The following is a 20,032-nucleotide window of genomic DNA, read 5'->3' on the forward strand; positions in this document are numbered from 1 at the left end:
ATTTTGAAAGCAACAGAACTCCTTCGTTGACTCCCATATGCTCCATGGTTTAAGTGGGGTGGGAAGCAGAGTCCAGCCAGTCCCTGACCAGTGCATGAGGATGCCCTCAAACCCAGGAGTTCCAAAACAGCGCAGAAACCTAAGGAAAACTGACAGGCCAGCAGGAGAGAGGCTCCTGCCCCAGGCTGCTCTAAGAGATCAGAGGGGAGCAGACTCCGCCTTCTTGATAACTGCAAAAATCCTCATCTAGTGGGGTCAGATCCTGGAATCAGCTCTCTCTGGTTGAGTTCTTGCAGGAGTGTCCTAGTTCCATGCCAATGTAGATAGCTACTGCTGCTTTCGTGGTTTGTATGATATGGAGCAGAGGACAGCTAGGACACACCTCTACCTACTCACTCACTCCCCCACAATAAAATTCCCTCCTCTCCCACCTCAAAGCCTGCCATATGGCCTGAAAATGCAGCAAGAAGAAACACCAACAGGACAGGACTCCCACGTACGGTGGAGGAGCCAGGATCTGCATGCAGAGATGCCTGTCTCCAGACACTACCCTGCCTTTCCCCCTCCCCTCATCCTCGGCTTGGATCTCACCACTGTTCTCATTAGCACAACCTCCAAATGGAGGAAGGGAACCTGGCAGACAAAGGCCATGTTTTCTCCTGCTGCTGGAGTGGGCATAAAACTGTGCTCACCATTACATGCACAGGACTCCAGCTGCTGTTCCCTCTCGCAGAAAGGGATGCATTTCCCATCCTTACACTTGCCAAGATCCAAGCAAACAGTGTCATCTTCAGCATTTCCCGGAGGTGGGCACTCACTGCTATTACCTGGAAGCAAACACCAGTCATAACAAAAAGAATGAGTTGCAGGTCCACCAGTTCTACAGGTGCATAATATGCTGTTTCTCATACAAGTGAGCATCTTACCTTGCAAACAGCAAAAAGTGACCTACAGAGCTAGGACAAGAGCCTGAATCTCACCAGCAATCAGCATTTAAATGGGAGTGCCTGGCTATGTGCCAGGTTAGACTGCATGAGTCCCTGACCTCCCAAGCCCCGGTTAGAATGCATGGTCTCCACTTCTGCATCTCACAGTCATATATAAAAGAATATCCTATGTGCCATTACTTAGAATAAATGGCAAACTTGGTAGGAAGGCTAAAAAGAGCCCCACGGCCTTCCCTATCTGGCCCTGACTTCACACAGCTCTCCCACAGCCCACTGCTTTGGCTACAACCTCTATTCAGTTCCTTCAATGTTAACAGACACTATTCCTTCTACCTGGAATGCTGGTGTTTGCACTTTTGGGGCAGTTAGCTGGCTTTTCTTATGGATTCAGTTTTGTCTCAAAGGTTTTCTGAGATATCCCTGAGGATGCTGTCTAAGTGGATGTGGCCTCCCACTTCCATTTTGCACTATCACACTCCTTCTCTCCTTCATTGCATATGTTTTGCAATTTATATATATTTAATGTTATTTTATGTTTTCCCTCTACTAGACTGGTAAGCCCCATGACAGCAATGATCAAATCTATTTATCAAATTATCTCCAATCCCTACCACATTATAGGTATACTACAAATATTTCTTGAATAAATCAATTATTCTTTTTATTTTCCTTTTGAGACAGGGTCTCAGTCTGTCACCCAGGCTGGAAGGCAGGGGTGTGATCACAGCTTACTGCAGCCTCAGACTCCTAGGTTCAGGCAATCCTCCTGCCTCAGCCTCACAAGTACCTAGGACTTCAGGCGTATGCCACCATACCTGGCTAATTTTCTTTCTTTTCTTTCAAGAGATGAGATCTCCCTGTGTTGCCCATGCTGGTGTCAAGCTCCTGGGCTCAAGGGATCCTCCCACCTTGGCCTCCCAAGTACTGGAATTATAGGCATGAGCCACTGTGCCCAGGCCAGTAATGCCAAAGAAAAGCCACCAAAGAAAGTTAAACTGGGAGAGACAGGATGGAATGAGCGAATCATTCTGGAAAATGAACAGCACAAGCAGCTAAAAGTCAACTCAAATAGAGGAGGAGAAAAAAACCACTTTATGAAAGCAATGGACTATATCCACAGCTCTGGACTGGCCTTTCAGCTGAAGAATGAAGCCAATCAAAAGAATTCTGACTTAAAGGGCTTCAGAGCAGTAACACAAAATGTACAGAAATTTGGCCAGTTTCAAACAAAAGTGATGGTTTATTAAGTACCCAACAGATAACCAGGCACTTTGCCTCTGTTCTCATAAAACCTTTCATGAGCACTGGGCATTCACTGTGTCAGCAGTCATTTAACAAACTATTACTGAAAGTATGATGTCCAGTGAACTCGGGGAAGGTTTATACTGTGGATCATTATTGTATTTTTGGTATATTATACTGCCCTGATAAATATAAAAAATGCTCAATAAATATCTGTTGAGCATGTGTTCTTAAAAGACTGAAGTCAGAGTATTAGACAGGTAGGAAAATAATTTTGAAAACAGTATCATCTATTTAGCATGGTCCCCAAAGTTTAGCATGCATGGAAATCACCTGACAGAAGGTTGCACAGTACAGACTGCTGGCCTCCCTTCCCATATTTTTTGGTGCAGTAGATCCAGGGAGGGGACTGACAATTTCCATTTCTAATAAGTTCCTAGGTGATGTTGCCACTGCTGGTTGTGAAATGCTAATTGCTTTTTTTCTTTTTTCTTCTTTTTTTTTTTTTTTTTTTGAGGTTCTTGTTCTCTAACTTCTCTTGTTAGAAAATACTGATTCCTTATCAGGAACTTATCCTCTGCTATCTACTATTTTGTATAAAATATCAAGGGAACAAAAGGCTGTTTGATAAGAACAAACATGTTTTCAAATTGTTTTACTTACACTTATTTAAAAGAAAGCATTTTCCTAAATCTGTTTTATTATTATAGTGAAGATGAAACATTGAGCATAGCTAGCAAATGCTTCTTTAAAGCTTGATTTAGATATTCAGGTTCTTAACATCTGGCAAAGTAATGTGATAGTGACAGATCCCAGAACATAAAAACGTGAGCAACATGTCATAATATGCACACTTAAAACCAAAGTCAAGCCAAACTAAGACACAACTTCGTTCACTAGGTCCCTGAAGACCTCCAGCTTTCTGTTTGCATCCTTATCACAAAACCTAGGATGGTTATAATAAAAAAGACAATAACAAGTGTTGGAGAGGATATGGAGAAGCTGGGACCCTCACACAATGCTGCTGAGACTGTAAAAGTGGCGTAGTCATTTTGGAAAACAGTCTGACAGCTCCTAAAAAGATTAAGCACAGTTACCATATGACCCAGAAATTCTATTCCTGAGTAATATCCAAAGGAATTGTCCACACAAAAACTCATACAAAAATGTTCACAGCAGCATTATTTGTTATAGCAAAAAAGTGGAAGCAACTCAAATGTCTATCAACCAGCGAATGAATAAACAAAATGTGGCATATCCATGCAATAGAATATTACCCAGCAATAAAAGTACATGAAGTACTGATACATGCTATAACATACATGAACCTTGAAAATGTTATGTTCAGTGAAAGAAGCCAGTCATACAATATGTGGTCACGAAAGACCACAGTTTGTATAATTCCATTTATATGAAATGTTCAAAACAGACAACTCCATAAAGAACAGGGTGGTTAGTGGTTGCTCTGAGTTGTGGGGAATGGCGGGACTGGAGGATCACAGCTAAAGGATACAGGGTTTCTTTCTGGAGTAATGTAACTGTTCTAAAATTAATTGTGGTGATGACTGCATAAATCTGAATATACTAAAAACCATTAAACTGTACACTTTAAGTGGGCAAACTGCATGGGTGTGAATTATGTATCAATAAAGCTATTACAAAATCCAACCAACCAAGAGAGACAAATTTTGAAAAATATAAGAATGGGATAGATATATCAGAGGAACAAAAACACTAGAATAGCAAGCTGAATATTGCTTTTTGACAATTTAAGTCAAAAAACATCACAAGGGTAAAAAAGGAACATTATATACTGGTAAGGAACAGCAGATAAAGATGTAGAGATAGTCCGTTTATATACCTAGGAATAATGTAGCTTTGAAATTTTTAAAGCAACAATTGAAAGAACAACAGAAGATACTGGACACCTGGAAAGGTTAGCTCCAGAAAGATTCAAGTCCTGAATGTAAAAGGAAAACTTACGAAACTAATAGAAGCAGCTGTGGAAAATATCTTTTTAGCCATCCACCATGGCTTTTCTGAACCATGTGTTTAAGAAATAAACATACACACACAACAAAATAATGGATTTGATTATGTTAAAATTAAAGATTTATGTTCTGAGAATGGCAACAGATAGGAGGTGTATGCAAACCAAATGGATTACCTAAGAACTCCTCCAAATCCACAGTAGTGAAATAACATGAAACCCAATTTATAAAAAATGAACCAAATATATGAACTGGCTATTCACAGGAGAAATTTGAATAGCTGAAAAATATAAAGAGATGCTCAAGAAAAATGTAAGTAAGTGCATTAGGACAAAGGCTGTTACAAAAAATGTAAGAACAAGAGATTACTTTATACTCATCACGCTAATAGGACAGCAGAGTAATTCCAAGTGTTGGCCAGAACGTTGGGATACAGGAGTTCTCAGACACAGGCAACCTAGCAGTGGTGCTCTAGAGACCAGCATATCCTGCCTCTGTGACTACACAATTACACTCCTCAGTACCCAGAGAAACACGCGGGTTCCTGAAGGGACGTAGGAGGATATTGTATGAATATCAAGGGGATGAAGGCAATGGAAGTAGCTACCACCTGGTGAACTGTAAGTAAAACACAGCCAATCATATAAGTAAACAATATGTAGGTGCCCCCAACAGTGAAATACATATAGATACATATAGAAAAACTGGGTAACCTTCTAACTTGTAACCTGCTTCCTCCACACTATTCTAGTGTACAGATTCATGATAACATTCATTATCCCAAGATTGTCATTTTGATTGTTTCCAAAATTTTGCTATTAGGATGTAGCCATGAAAAACCTTGTTAAATTATCTGTGGCACAATACAGATAATTCTTTAAAACATGATACTGATTTTTTTAAAAGTAAATGTAATGTGGAATATCATGTTGGCACATTAAAAACACAAAATAACACTATATGGTCTTTCAAGGATATACACATATCCAGGCAAATATTAGCCACAGTACAGTGGATGTCTGTGAGGGGAAAGAAGAGAGTGATGGAAATGAAACAAATAAAAACAGGTCTTAAACCCACCAAAGCCAAGTGTCACAAACCAAGGAGTGCCAGAAACTCAACCCGGCATATGAGGTCAAAAACGGTGGGTTTCATCTGAACAAAACATAATCTTGTTTTCAAAGACACGCACACATTGGAACCACAGCATTCCAAGAAAGCAACAAGAACACGAACCTGTACAGTAGGACACGCCTTTGCAAGTAGCATTAATCGCCTCCTGGCACTTCTTCTGGGCAGTCTCAAATTGACAGTTTTTACAGCAAGGACTGTTCCTATCACTGGAGAAGAAGAGCAGACAGGAACAGAGCAATTCAAATTACAGCCCCATATCAAACCAAATGCTACTGTTACGTTACAGTGACCTGAATATCACAGGGGAAGACCTCCTGGCTCCATCCCCACTCCTATATCATCAGACATCTCCGCTGCTATAGCTACCTGCACACACTCTGTCCCCTCCTAATGTGCGTAAGGTCACATCAATGCCACGCTGTAGTAGAAAAGAATGGGAACACAGCAATCACCTTTGAAACATCTTGGTATCCTTGGTTTTCATTCATTTAATGCATTAATTTTAAAAAGACAAGATGGGCTGGGCAAGGTGGCTCATGCCTATAATCCCAACCCAACACTTTGGGAGGCCAAGGTAGGTGGATCACCTGAGGTCAGGAGAGTTCAATGTGAGCCTGGCCAACATGGTGAAACCCCATTTCTACTAAAAATACAAAAACTAGCCGAGCATGGTGGCATACTCCTGTAATCCCAGCTACTTAGGAAGCTGAGGCAGGAGAATCGCTTGAACCAGGGAGGTGCAGGTTGCAGTGAGCCAAGATCATGCCACTGCACTCCAGCCTAGGCGACAAGAGCAAAATTCTGTCTCTTAAAAAAAAAAAAAAAAAGATGAGGCGGGTGGTCCACGAGGTCAGAAGTTTGAGACCAGCCTGGCCAACATGGTGAAACCCCATCTCTACTAAAGATACAAAAAATTAGCCAGGCGTGGTGCCGCACCCTGTAATCCCAGCTACTCAGGAGGCTGAGGCAGGAGAATCGCTTGAACCTGGAAGGCAGAGGTTGCAGTGAGCCGAGGTTGCACCATTGCACTCCAGCCTGGTCAACAGGGCGAGACTCCGTCTCAAAAAAAAAAAAAAAAAAAAAAAGACAAGGTTGGTTGGGCCACAAGGCAATCCATAGCTAAGACACTCAGCAGCCAGAACTCTACTCCCCATCAGCATCTACAGTGTTAATATGCACTGTATCCAGTTAAATCTCAATTATTCACCAGAAAACTGAAGTTTAAACCCTTTTACTTCTAGGCCAGGCACTGGTCTAACAGTGGATATAAAAATGAAAAACTGGGTAACTTTCTAACTTGTAACCTGCTTCCTCCACACTATTCCAGTGTATAGAATCATGATAACATTCATATCCCAAGACTGTCATTTTGATTGTTTCCAAAATTTTGCTATTAGGATGTAGCCATAAAAAAAAAACCTTGTTAAAATCTTATACATCTCTGTTTCCTTAAAAGATTCTTTGGGCGGCCAGGCACGGTGGCTCACGCCTGTAATCCCAACACTTTGGGAGGCCAAGGCGGGCAGATCACGGGCAGATCAGGAGTTCAAGACCAGCCTGGCCAACATGGTGAAACCTGTCTCTACTAAAAACACAAAAATTAGCTGGGTGTGGTGGTGCACACTGTAATCCCAGCTACTGGGGAGGCTGAGGTAGGAGAATGGCTTGAACCCAGGAGGCGGAGGTTGCAGTGAGCCAAGATCAGGCCACTGCACTCCAGCCTGCGTGACAGAGCAAGACTCCGTCTCAAAAAAATAAATAAATAAAAGAAATTAAAAAGATTATTTGGGCCAGGCACGGTGGCCCACACCTAGAATCTCCACACTTTAGGAGGCCTAGAAGGGTGGATCACTTGAGCCCAGGACTTTATGACCAGCTTGGACAACATGGCAAAACCCCATCTCTATAAAAAATACAAGAAAAATTAGCCAGGTGGCACACACCTGTAGTCCTATCTATCTGGGAGGCTAAGGTGGAAGGACTGATTAAGCCTGGGAGGTCGAGTCTGCAGTGAGCCATGATTGTGCCACTGCACTCCATCCTGAGCAACAGAGTGAGACCCTGTCTCAAAAACTAAAATAAAATAAAGGCGGGGCACGGGGGCTCACCTCTGTAATCCTAGCACTTTGGGAGGCCAAGGCAGGCAGATCATGAGATCAGGAGATCAAGACCATTCCAGCCAACATGCTAAAACCCCGTCTCTACTAAAATACAAAAAATCAGCCAGGCATGATCGTGCGCACCTGTAGTCCCAGCTACTAGGGAGGCTGAGGCAGGGGAATCACTTGAACCCGGGAGGCGGAGACTGCAGTGAGCTAAGATTGTGCCACCGCACTCCAGCCTGGCAACAGAGTGAGACTCCATCTCAAAAAACAAAAATAAAGTAAAATAAAATAAAAAATATTTTTTTGCCAGGCACAGTGCCTAACACCTGTAATCCCAGCACTTTGGGAGGCTGAGGTGGACGGATCACAAGGTCAGGAGTTGGAGACCATTGTAGCCACCACGGTGAAATCTCGTCTCTACTAAAATACAAACAATTAGCCAGGCATGGTGGTGCCTTCCTGTAGTCCCAGCTACTCAGGAGGCTGAGGCAGAAGAATCACTTGAACCCAGGAGGCAGAGATTGAAGTGAGTCGAGATCGCGCCACTGCATTCCAGCCTGGCGACAGAGCGAGACTCCATCTCAAAAAAAAAAAAAAAAAAAGGATTATTTTAACTATAGGACTGCTAAACCAAGGAGCATGCAAGGTCAAGGATTTTGTTACATAATGTAACACTGCTTTCCAGAAAGCTTCTTATTTGTTTGTTTGGTTTTTAAGAGACAGTGTCTCACTATGTTGCCCAGGCTGTTCTCAAACTCCTGGGCTCAAGCATTTCTCCCACCTCAGCCTCCCAGAGTGCTGGGATGACAGGAGTGAGCCACCGTGTCCAGCCCAGAAAGCAATTTCTTGTTGTGAAGGGCAAAAGAGGTAAATGTAAACAAACACATACACACCCCTTTCAGCTGATTCTAAAACCCCTGCAAGTTCAGTCTTCTATTATTTTGGACATCTTGTTATACCAGCTTCCCAAAATCCCTGTGGAAAGACTCCTCACCTGCACTGGACACCTTCCTTCAATGTGCAGTCGCTGTTGCAGCAGGTGTCGTTGTTCAGATACATGATGCCAGGATCGCACTCTTCTCCTTCATCCACCCTCGAGTTCCCACACACCTTATTGCTGCGTTCTTGAAAACACTCCTGGGCCTTACTTTCAATAGTCTTATAGATTGATTGTTTACTGCAGTTTGAAAACATCTTGAGAGAAAAAAGGCAGTAAGGACCCAAAATAACATCATAAAAATGTATTCCCATGCAATGTTTGTGTCTTCTCTAGAGACAAACTCTTAATGTAAAACCACCACCAGAGCCACCCTGGAGTTATGGCAAGGCCATCACAGTCCCCGCCAAAGGCCACTGATGTGGAACTGAGAACCTCCTTCCGTTGAATGCTAAATGATTGCTGTGAACTTGGTTAAGGATCTATAATTCTTCTTATGAAGATAAGCAAGCTATACAAACACTGAGGCCAAACATCCCAGCCAAAGTCCAGTTGAGGACAAGCAGAATAGCACAACAGAGAGCTCGTAGCTCCATCAGACTTGAAATCTCCCCACCTCAGGCATGCCACTCATGCAGTGACAAGAATTAAGAACCTCTGTAGGTTACTGTCGTCCCAGACAAAATGATTCAGAAATGCAGGAGAAGGGGTTTCTTCTCCTTCCTTGGCTACTTATATGGATGATCCAGGTTTAAAGTTGTTTAAATATTTGAGCTTAGTAACAGGCATGATAGTACATTTTACATAAACTGAATCCCAAAATATTACCTAAACATTTTCATCGACCAGCAAGGCCAGTGTGTCAAAGAAAGTCTCTACCCTAGCTTCCCACCCTGGAGTACAGAACCACTAGGATAACTCCCTTTTAAGGCTGAGGGTTTTATCAGGAGCTCTAAAACTGAGGTCATTTTCCAGACCTCCTGAAGTTATAAAAAAAGAAGAAAGAGGCTTAGGGAAAACTGAGCGTAGTTACTTCTTAGGTCGGGGTCTCCGAAGTGCTCTGCAGATGCCAAAATGGCTTCACTTTCACCCCAGACAACAATCATGAAGCCCCTGAGAGCCAAGTGTATGGGACCCTCCAAAGGTGCCTGTAACTACCAAATCAGACATGAAAGGAGCTACTTTCAGAAAGATAGCAAAGACCTCATCTTAAACAGAAATACTAACTGGCTTTTTAAAAAACATCTTCAAATCTGGTTGGTTTCGGTTTTTTTGTTTGTTTGTTTGTTTGTTTTGAGATGGAGTCTCGCTCTGTTGCCAGGCTGGACTACAGAGGTGCAATCTTGGCTCACTGTAGCCTCCGCCTCCCGGGTTCAAGTGATTCTCCTGCCTCAGCCTCCTGAGTAGCTAGGACTACAGGCGCGCACCACCACACCCAGCTAATTTTTGTATTTTTTGTAGAGACAGGGTTTCACTATGTTGACCAGGATGGTCTAGATCTCTTGACCTCATGATCCGCCCACCTCGGCCTCCCAAAGTGCTGGGATTACAGGTGTGAGCCACTGCGCCCGGCCCAAATCTGTTTTTACAGTACAGATGTCTAAGGGGTCTGGTTATTCTAATCTGGGCCTCAGGCAGTTGGCATTTTGGTGGGTTCATTCATCAACATCATGTATCTCTGGGCTCCATTTTATCAGGTTAAAATGGAGTTAAAAATCACAGTGAACAGATAAGAAGACCTCTTCACTGACTTGTCAGAGTTACAACTCCCAAGCAGCTGGAGAGCAGTAACGAAAAAAGGACCAGCCCTCAACTCTGGCTTTCTGCCTACACATCCCTGAAGATGTGGCAGCTTCTGTTTGTATCCTTGTCATAAGACCTCCTCTTCCCTCCAGCAAACCTTCCTGAGAAGTTACAATCTCAAAGGTCCTACACTCCTTTTCACGAATGTCAGCTGTCCACGGGGGAAGCCCACCCACGGCAGACTGCTCTTCACAGGCTCGCCTAGTTGAGAGTGGCAGGTTCTGTCTTTCTAGGTCAAGGAACTACTTTAGTTTTGTCCTGTAAGCCCTTTTCATCTAGTTAAAAATATTTTTATTAAGGAATTCATTTAAAACATAGGCTGGGAGCAGCGGCTCATGCCTGTAATCCCAGCACTTTGAGAGGCCGAGGCAGGTGGATCACCTGAGGTCAGGAGTTTGTTGACCAGTTGACCAACCTGGCCAACATGGTGAAACCCCATCCTACAAAAACTACAAAAATTAGCCGGGCATGGTGGTGGGCGCCGTAACCCCAGCTACTCGGGAGGATGAGGCAGGAGAATCACTTGAACCCGGGAGGCAGAGGTTGCAGTAAGCAGAGATCACACCACTGCACTCCAGCCTGGGCGACAGAGTGAGACTCCACCTCAAAAAATCATAATAGCCAGGTGCGGTGGCTCACGCCTGTAATCCCAGCACTTTGGCAGGCCGAGGCGGGCAGATCACAAGGTCAGGAGATCGAGACCATCCTGGCTAACATGGTGAAACCCCATCTCTACTAAAAATGCAAAAAATTAGCCGGACGTGGCGGCGGGTGCCTGTAGTCCCAGCTACTTGGGAGGCTGAGGCAGGAGAATAGCGTGAACCCGGGAGGCGGAGCTTGCAGTGAGCCGAGATCGCGCCACTGCACTCCAGCCTGGGTGACTGAGCGAGACTCCATCTCAAAAAACAAAAAACAAACAAACAAACAAAATCATAATAAATAATAATAAATAAATAAAACAAAGAAGATGCACATTATCTTCTTACAAGGGGATTCCTACTTGAGCAACCAAACTAGAAAAACACAGACTAAATATGATGTGCTCAGGACAAACCAAATAAATTGTTCTTTGTTGATACACACTGGCAGCGCCTGGGGGAAAAAAAAAAAAAACGTTCTTCCCAGGCCCCATTCTCATTAGCAAGTTCTTTTTTTTCTTTTTCCTTTTTTTGAGACAAAGTCTCACTCTGTCATCCGGGCTGGAGTGCAGTAGCACAACCTTGGCTCACTGCCGCCTTGAACTCCCCAGGTTCCTCCTACCTTAGCCTCCTGAGTAGCTGGGACTACAAGCATGTGCTTCTATGCCCAGCTAATTTTTGTATTTTCTATAGAGATGGGTTTCACATGTTGCCCAGGCTGATCTTGAACTCCTAGGCTCAAGTGATCTGCCCACCTCGGCCTCTCAAAGTGCTGGGATTATACGTGTGAGCCACCATGCCTCATTGGCAAGTTCTTACAGGGCTGTTTTGAAGAGCCCCAGAACTGGTAGCAGGAAGAGTTAGCAACATGCATGTCCACTCAGGCAGTCTGCAAAGTAAAACATTTCCCTCCAAAGTTCTGACACTATCCTCATAACCAAGAAGAATATAACCTATTACTTAGAGAAACAGTATGCAATATGGTAGCCACCAATCATATGTGGCTACTTAAATTTTGTTTCTAGTCACATATTTTACACTTTCTATTACAGAAATATTCAAGCATCTATGAAGTAGATAGGATGGTATCATGAATGCCCCCGTGCCCCTCACCAGCTTCAACAATGATCACCTCATGGCTTCACAGCTCCTCTACATTCGCACTACCTTTCCTCTGCTCCCACACTGCTGTTTTTGTTTGTTGGCTTATTAACAACTTTATTAAGACATATTTCACATATCACAAAATTCTCCCATTTCAAGTATGTAACTCAGTGATTTCTAATAACTTTACCAAGTGTTGAAACCATTGCCATAAGTCAATTTTAGGACATTTCCGTCTTTCCAGGAATGTCACTTATGTCCTTTTACAGTTAATGCCCATTTCCTGAGTAGCTGGGACTACAAGCATGTGCTTCTATGCCCAGCTAATTTTTGTATTTTCTGTAGAGATGGGTTTCACATGTTGCCCAGGCTGATCTTGAACTCCTAGGCTCAAGTGATCTCCCATCACAGGCAAACATTATTAAAAATTTAAATAAAGGCCGGGCGTGGTGGCTCATGCCTATAATCCCAGCACTTTGGGAGGCCGAGGCGGGCGGATCATGAGGTCAGGAGATCAAGACCATCCTGGCTAACACAGTCAAACCCTGTCTCTACCGAAAATACAAAAAATTAGCCGGGCGTGGTAGTGGGCACCTATAGTCCCAGCTACTCGGGAGGCTAAGGCAGGAGAATGGTGTGAACCCGGGAGGTGGAGCTTGCAGTGAGCCAAGATTGCGCCACTGCACTCCAGCCTGGGCAACAGAGCAAGACTCCATCTCAAAAAAAAAAAAAAAAATTAAATTAAATAGAATTTACAATTCAGTTCCTCAGTTTCTAGCCACATTTCAATTGCTCCACTGGGCAGTGGCTACTATACTGGGCAGAGCAGACGCAGAACATTCCCCACCCCACAGCAGAAAGTTCTATTGGACAGCACTGAACTATAGCAAACATGATTAGAAATGCAGAGACTTAGAAAAGAGAAGGAAAATTCAACAGTTTGACAAGTTGGAAGAGTAGACAAAAAGGGGTAGAAAAATGTTTATTTGGCACAAGTTGTCAGGCAGAGGAAAAATAAAACATAACATGCAAAGTAACAGAGGAAGGAACTGTTTACACATAACAGCCAAAGAAAATGAGATGCAGAAAATATACATAAAAAGCCAAAGAAAATGAGATGCAATAATCAAAGATCACGAAAAGAACAGGAGGCAGAAATTTCAGAAAGCAGGGTGTCAGAGCCAGGGAAAAGCAGAAGTAATCCTTCCCTCTATGTCCAGGGTAGGCTTGCACATTAGCCCACAGCCTGGCTCAAAATAGGAGTCAGGACAAATACTTCACAATCTTTTGTGATTAGAATCAAACTCCTTTAAGCTCTCCCCACCAACCCTCTTTAACTCAGCAGCGCAGCTATTGTTTTCCTCACACTGCTTTATGCTGTTTAACTTCAAATAAAATGAAAAAACGAGGTATTTATTAACACAACTTTTAGTTCGGACTCTAAGAGTTAGTCAAAGCACTCTTAAAGTCTCTGAAAGTGTTTTACAGTATCCCAAATCAACTAGTATACTCTATCAGAAGCCCTCAATAGTAAATGATTCAATTAATTATTCAACAAATACTTGTTACATGCCAGATACTCCTACTAGGCACTGGAGATAGAGCTATGAATAAGACAGACAAGGGCCTTTCTCCCATGAGGCTTGTAGTAAGGCAAACTATGTGTTTATCTGCAAAAGTTAATAAAAAACATGTAAATTGTACAGTAGAGTTAAAATGAATCACAACTTGTAAATGAAATAATGAGAAATTTTTAACATAAAGCCTGAGCCCACCGGACCCTGAAATCCAGAACTCCAACAAAGGCCATTATTAGTAATTTTTCCTAGAGCTCAAATCTACACATTAAACTTGACAACAAAGTCCAAATGATAGTTTTAACCAGATTTAGATGGACCGTGCTTCACCCCAAAACATACGGCCACGTTTCAAGGTAGTTTGTAATTTGCAGATCCATCCCTAGGGGAACACCTAGGAACGGAATACGTTTCTGAGCTCTCATTATGATCATTACACAGAGCCTCTTTCAAAACCACATTAAAAAATTCTCAACACACACATACCTTATTGTTCTCGTGATCGCCACTCACAGCTATGGGATACATGACATATTTTCCTCCCTGGTCCTCATTCGGGGCACATTCTGCTAGACCATCCGGATCATGTTCTGCTCCAAAATTGTGTCCCAATTCATGAGTTGTAACCAGGTCAGCTTCCTTAAGGATCATGCAAAGAAAACATTATTTTTCAATATCCAACTATCACTTACTTCTGCCAGCTGTGCCTATGCTGTCTTAAATAGAGCCTTATAATCAGATCAGCAAGAGAATAAGAACTGCATGCTTATAATACCAGCACTTCAGGAGGCTGAGACGGGAGGGTTATTTGACTCTAGGAGTTTGAGGTCAGCCTGGGCAACACAGGGAGACCCCATCTCTACAAAAATAAAAATATTAACCAGGCGAGCTGGGCGCAGTGGCTCAACCTGGAATCCCAGCACTTTGGGAGGGGAGGCCAAGGCGGCCGGATCACTTGAGGTCAGGAGTTCAAGACCAGACTGGTCAACATGGTGAAACCCTGTCTCTACTAAAAATACAAAACCTAGCCAGGCCTTGTGGTGGGTGCCTGTAATCCCAGCTACTTGCGAGGCAGAGCCAGGAGAACTGCTTGAACCCAGGAGGCAGAGGCTGCTGTGAGCCAAGACAGGCCACTGAACACCAGCCTGGGAAAAGAGTGAGAGTCTGTCTTAAAATAAATAAATAAATAAATAAATAAATAAATAAATAAAATAAATATATATAAACTTAAAATTCCTGATTTCTTTTTTCCTAAGAGGGGGAAATCACTCCATGGAACCTGAAAAAAATAATATTTTGCAAGTCATTTTTCTATACAAGAAGTCTTTCCACATGTTCATATTAAAACAGTAGTGGGAAAAAAAAAACTTAAATTTTTAGCAAAAGCACTCAAATCCCAAAGGTGTAATGTACAGAAATATCTCCTAACTGCTTGGAGAAAATTCATTAGTGGATTTGCTAATGACTCTAAAAAAATCTCTCAAAAATTTCAAATCAAATTTTGTTTTTGCTCTATGTGTTTTTTTAAGAGGAAAGTTCTGGAAGACCAAAGAAAATATGTCATGAAATCAAGCCATTAAGAAGTTGTGACTCCAAAAAAGTAAAGGAGCATGAGCTATTATACACACATACATGTTTCTGTCCATGGTTCCTGGCTTATAACCCTCCACAGCCCTGGTTACAGTCCTCTGTTACAATGTTGGGGTGCTTTAGGGCTCAGGAGCAGTCCTCAGGAAACAGAAACTCTCTCTGACCTTCTCCTGTCCTCCTTTTACCTGATCCAAGGCAGTACTCTAATTTGACTGTGGGTCAAGAGATCCCCATTCTCATTCTAGAGAGGGTCCTGCCCTTTACTGTGGAGGAAGGAATGCTGCACAGACAGGTCAAGGAGAACCTGGACAGGCCTTGGCGGGTTTCCCCACTCAGTTGATTAGTATGAGAACATACCCATTTTGTCCAATCACATTTCTACACAGTTGTCATTCATGCTTATGTAATGAAGCCTCCATAAAATCTCAAATAACAGGATTCAGAGAGCTTCCAGAGAGCATTCTGAATATGTGGAGGTTGACAGGAAGGTGCAGAACTCATTCGCGTGCCAGGAGAGTGGTACATCCCAACTCCATGGGGACAGAAGCTCCTGTACTCGGGACCCTTCCAGACCTCGCCCTATGTATCCCTTCATCTGGCTATTTCTTTGAATCCTTTCTTTTTTTATTTTTTATTTTTTGAGACAAAGTCTCCCTCTGTTGCCCAGGATGGAGTGCAGTGGCACAATCTCAGCTCACTGCAATCTCCGCCTCCCAGGTTCAAGCAATTCTCCTGCCTCAGCCTCCCGAGTAGCTGGGATTACAGGCATGCACCACCACACCTGGCTAATTTTTATATTTTTAGTAGAGACGAGGTTTCACCATGTTGGCCAGGCTGGGTCTCAAACTCCTGACCTCAGGTATCTACCCGCCTCGGCCTCCCAAAGTAGTGGGATTACAGGCATAAGCTACCGCACTCGGCCTCTTTGTATCCTTTAAAATATCCTATGTAATAAACCCGTAAACTAAGGTAAGTGTTTCCCTGAGTTCTGTGAGCCACTTAAGCAAATTAATCAGACCCAAAGAGGATATCGTGGAAACCCCAACTTGAAGCCAGTTGGTCAGAAGTTCTGGAGGCTCAGACTTGTAACTGGTAGGGAGGAGGGAACAGTCAGTCTTGAGGGACTGAACCCTCAAGCTGTGAGATCTGACACTATTTCCGGATGGAGAGTGTTTGAATTGAATTGGAGGACACCTAGCTGTCTACTGCTTGAAGTGTGGGGGAAAATCCCCACACGTTTGGTCTGGTCACACAAGTCTTCTGTGTTGATGATAATTGTTGTGATGTGAGAATAGAGGAAAAACACAGTTTGAGAGATTTTTTCCCCCTAAAACAAAGTACCATAAGAAAAAAATAAATTTAGAAATTAAGGCCAGGCACAGTGGCTCAAGCCTGTAATCCCAGCACTTTGGGAGGCCAAGGCAGGTGGATCACCTGAGATCAGGAGTTCGAAACCAGCCTGACCAACATGGAGCAATCCCATCTCTACTAAAAATACAAAATTAGCCGGTCATGATGGCGCATGCCTGTAATCCCAGCTACTCGAGAGACAGAGGCAAGAGAATTGCTTGAACCTGGGAGGCGGAGGTTGCAGTGAGCCAAGATGGCACAATTGCACTCCAGCCTGGCCAACAAGAGCAAAACTCCATCTCAAAAAAAAAAAAAGAAAAAAGAAAGAAATTAAAAGGTTCCCCAAAACTAATTAGTGTCTTTTTCTTTTCTCATACCACTTTACATTGTTGTTTTTGTTTCTGCTTTAAGAAACAGGGTCTCGGGCCAGGCGCAGTGGCTCACGCCTGTAATTCCAACACTTTGGGAGGCCGAGGCAGGCAGATCACAAGGGCTGCAGATTGAGACCACTCTGGCTAACACAGTGAAACCCCATCTCTACTAAAAATACAAAAAATTAGCCGGGCATGGTGGCAGGTGCCTGTAGTCCCAACTACTTGGGAGGCTGAGGCAGGAGAATGGCATGAACCCGGTAGGGGGAGCTTGCAGTGAGCCGAGATCGTGCCACTGCACTCCAGCATGGGACACAGAGCGAGACTCCCTATCAAAAAAAAAAAAAAAGGATCTCACTAAGTTGCTCAGGCTAGAATACAGAATACAGTGGGTATTCACAGACAAAGTTATCACACTACAGCCTCTAACTCTTGGCCTCAAGTGATCCTCCCACCTCAGCCTCCCGAGTAGCTGGGACCATAGGCTCCCGCCACCACCTGTTTTTAAATCACCCGAAGTCCATAGTTTATGTTAGGGTTCACTCTTTGTGCTGTATATTCTGTGTTTCAACAAATGCATAATGTCTTATACCAACTATTAAAGTATCATACAGAGTAGTTACCCTGCTCTCTACCTATTCTTCCCTCCTTCCCCCAACATCTAGCAATCACTGATCATTTTATAGTCTGCATAGTTTTGCCTTTTCCAGAATGTCATATATTTGGAATCATATAGTATGTAGCCTTTCAGACTGGCTTATTTCACTTAGTAGTATGCTTTTAAGGTTCCTCTATGTATTTTCATGGCTTAATAGCTTTTTATTTTTTTCTCATTGTATGGATGTGCCAGTTTATCCATTTACCAACTAAAGGATATCTTGGGTGCTTCCAAGTTTTATCAATTATGAATTAAGCTGCCATAAACATTCTTATGGCCGGGTGTGGTGGCTCACACCTGTAATCCCAGCACTTTGGGAGGCTGAAGCAGGCGGATCACCTGAGGTCAGGAGTTCAAGACCAGCCTGGCCCGTAACATGGTGAAACCCCATCTCTACTGAAAATACAAAAATTAGCTAGGAGTGACAGCGGGCACCTGTAATCCCAGCTACTCGGGAGACTGAGGCAGAATCGCTTAAACCTGGGAGGCAGAGGTTGCAGTGAGCCAAGATCACGCCACTGCACTCCAGCCTGTGTGATAAGAGTAAAACTCCATCTCCAAAAAAAAAAAAAAGAAAAAGAAACTGCCAACTGTCTTCCAAAGTGGCCGCTCCATTTTTGCATTCCCACCAGCAATTAATGAAGAGTTCCTGTTGCTCCATAGCCTTGTTGGAATTGTGTTGCCAGTGTTTGGGATTTTAGCCATTCTAATAGGCTGCTAGTAATAGCGTATTGTGTTGTTGGGTTTCTTAAAAAGTTTTTTATAGAAACAGGGTCTCACTAATGTTGCCCAGGATGGTCTCAAACTCCTGGGCTCAAACAATCCTCCCACCTCAGCCTCGCAAGCAGCTGGGACGACACGCATGTATACCTGCACCCAGCTTCATTGTTAATTTACAATTTCCTAATGACACATGACGCTGAGCATCTTTTCGTATGCTTCTCTGCTATCTGTGTATCTTTGGAGGTATCTGTTCTGCTCTTTTGTCTATTTTTAAATTAGGTTGTTCATTTTCTTATTGTTGAATTTTAACAGTTCTTTATACATATGGAAATTTTTAATTTTTTTTTTTAATTTTGTAGAGACAGGGTCTGACCATCTTGCCTAGGTTAGTTCCAAACTCCTGGGCTCAAGTGATTCTCCTGCCTCGGACTCCCAAAGTGCTGGGACTATAGGAATGAGCCACCATGCCCAGCCTCTTTGTATATTTCAGATAGCAGTCTTTTCTCAAGATGTGTCTTTTGCAAATATTTTCCTGTACCCTACACCAAGTATAAACATACACCAAGTATAACATCATAGTCAAAATAGCAGTATACCAACCAGCCCTCTGGGAAGCCAAGGTGAATGAATCACTTGAGGTCAGGGGTTCATGAGACCAGCCTGGCCAACATGGTGAAACCCTGTCTCTACTTAAAACAAAAATACAAAAATTAGCCATGTGTGGTGACAGGCACCTGTAATCCCAACTACTCAGGAGGCTGAGGCAGGAGAATCGCTTGAACCCAGGAGGCAGAGGTTACAGTGAGCCAAGATGGTGCCACTGCCTTCCAGCCTGGGCCACAGAGCAAGACTCTGCCTCAAAAAAAATAAAAATTAAATAAAAATTAAAAATCAGTATATTGGATACTAATATTTCCTACCAGTATCTCTCTCCCCTTCTTCCTTAATGAGCCCTAATTTTGTTCAGGGCAGCAATATACTCAGCTAAAATAGCCACCTTTCCACATTCCGTTGAGGCTAAGGGCAGCCACGTGACCCAGTGCTGTACAGTAAGTTGTAAACAAAAGCCAGGATGAAGCCTCCAGAGAAGCTTTTTAGAAGGGCCAGACTAGGCTAGCCATGTTCTCTTTCTCCTCCTTTCTCTAACACAGAAGAGAACCATCTTAAAACCATGAGGTGACATGCATGAAGACAAAGACCTCCTGCTTGTTCTTAAGCCACTGAGGGCACCTCTGAGTTGCTGTACCACCCGGAAAATGCTATCCCTGAACTTCTTGTTGACTGAGACAAATAAACCCCTTATTTAAACCACTGCTTATTTAATTTTCTGTTATTTGTAGTCAAACACATTTCAACAGTCATAGCTGGAGAAAAACAAGATCGTAAGATCTTCCAGAGAAAAAAACAGGTGACGTACAAAGATAAGAACTCAAAATGACTTCAGATTCTTTAAAAGCAACATGTACAGAAGACCACAGAGAACATGAGAACTAAGAATATACTCAGCCAAAATTATCAATCAGGCTTAAGAGTGGAATAAAGACATTTTCAGATATGTGAAATCCCAACAATATGCAGGTCATATACCTTTTCTTAGGAAGCTCCTACAAGATACACTACACCAAAATGATGGCACTGAGAAAGAGGGAGACCACGGGGTTCTGAAAATAAGAGGGTGTGGGATGCCTTGAATGACAGCTGCACCGCAGGACTAGGAGACAGGGAGCTCTAAGAGTTGCTGCAGGTCAGAGGGCTCCAGGACGGAGGGTTCGAGAAAAGCAGTGGTCCTCACATGTTTCAAAAGAAGGCTGACAGGCCATTTTTATTTTCTTCTTTATGCTTTTTCATATATCTCACAAAAA

The 20,032-nt window shown here is 43.1% G+C and overlaps 1 protein-coding gene and 1 long non-coding RNA gene across 4 annotated transcripts in view; one reads left to right on the plus strand and one right to left on the minus strand.

The window, feature by feature from the left end:
- The window catches only part of ADAM17 (ADAM metallopeptidase domain 17), a 68,141-nt gene that overhangs the window by 7,695 nt on the left and 40,414 nt on the right, over positions 1 to 20,032 (minus strand). For all 3 annotated transcript variants that reach the window (XM_031654928.1, XM_003908253.5, XM_031654929.1), the window contains 4 exons: positions 13,965 to 14,117; positions 8,414 to 8,613; positions 5,417 to 5,520; positions 693 to 827 (listed from right to left, as the gene is read on the minus strand). In XM_031654928.1, coding sequence (XP_031510788.1) covers positions 693 to 827; positions 5,417 to 5,520; positions 8,414 to 8,613; positions 13,965 to 14,117 — 592 coding nt within the window. The remainder of the gene's footprint in view (positions 1 to 692; positions 828 to 5,416; positions 5,521 to 8,413; positions 8,614 to 13,964; positions 14,118 to 20,032) is intronic.
- On the plus strand, positions 826 to 19,478 carry LOC108581553. The gene is made up of 2 exons (XR_001893857.3): positions 826 to 4,800; positions 19,322 to 19,478. It is a non-coding gene; the product is annotated as an uncharacterized LOC108581553 (long non-coding RNA).

The sequence above is a fragment of the Papio anubis genome, chromosome 14 (assembly GCF_008728515.1).
Source record: "Papio anubis isolate 15944 chromosome 14, Panubis1.0, whole genome shotgun sequence".
Classification (NCBI taxonomy): Eukaryota; Metazoa; Chordata; class Mammalia; order Primates; family Cercopithecidae; genus Papio; species Papio anubis.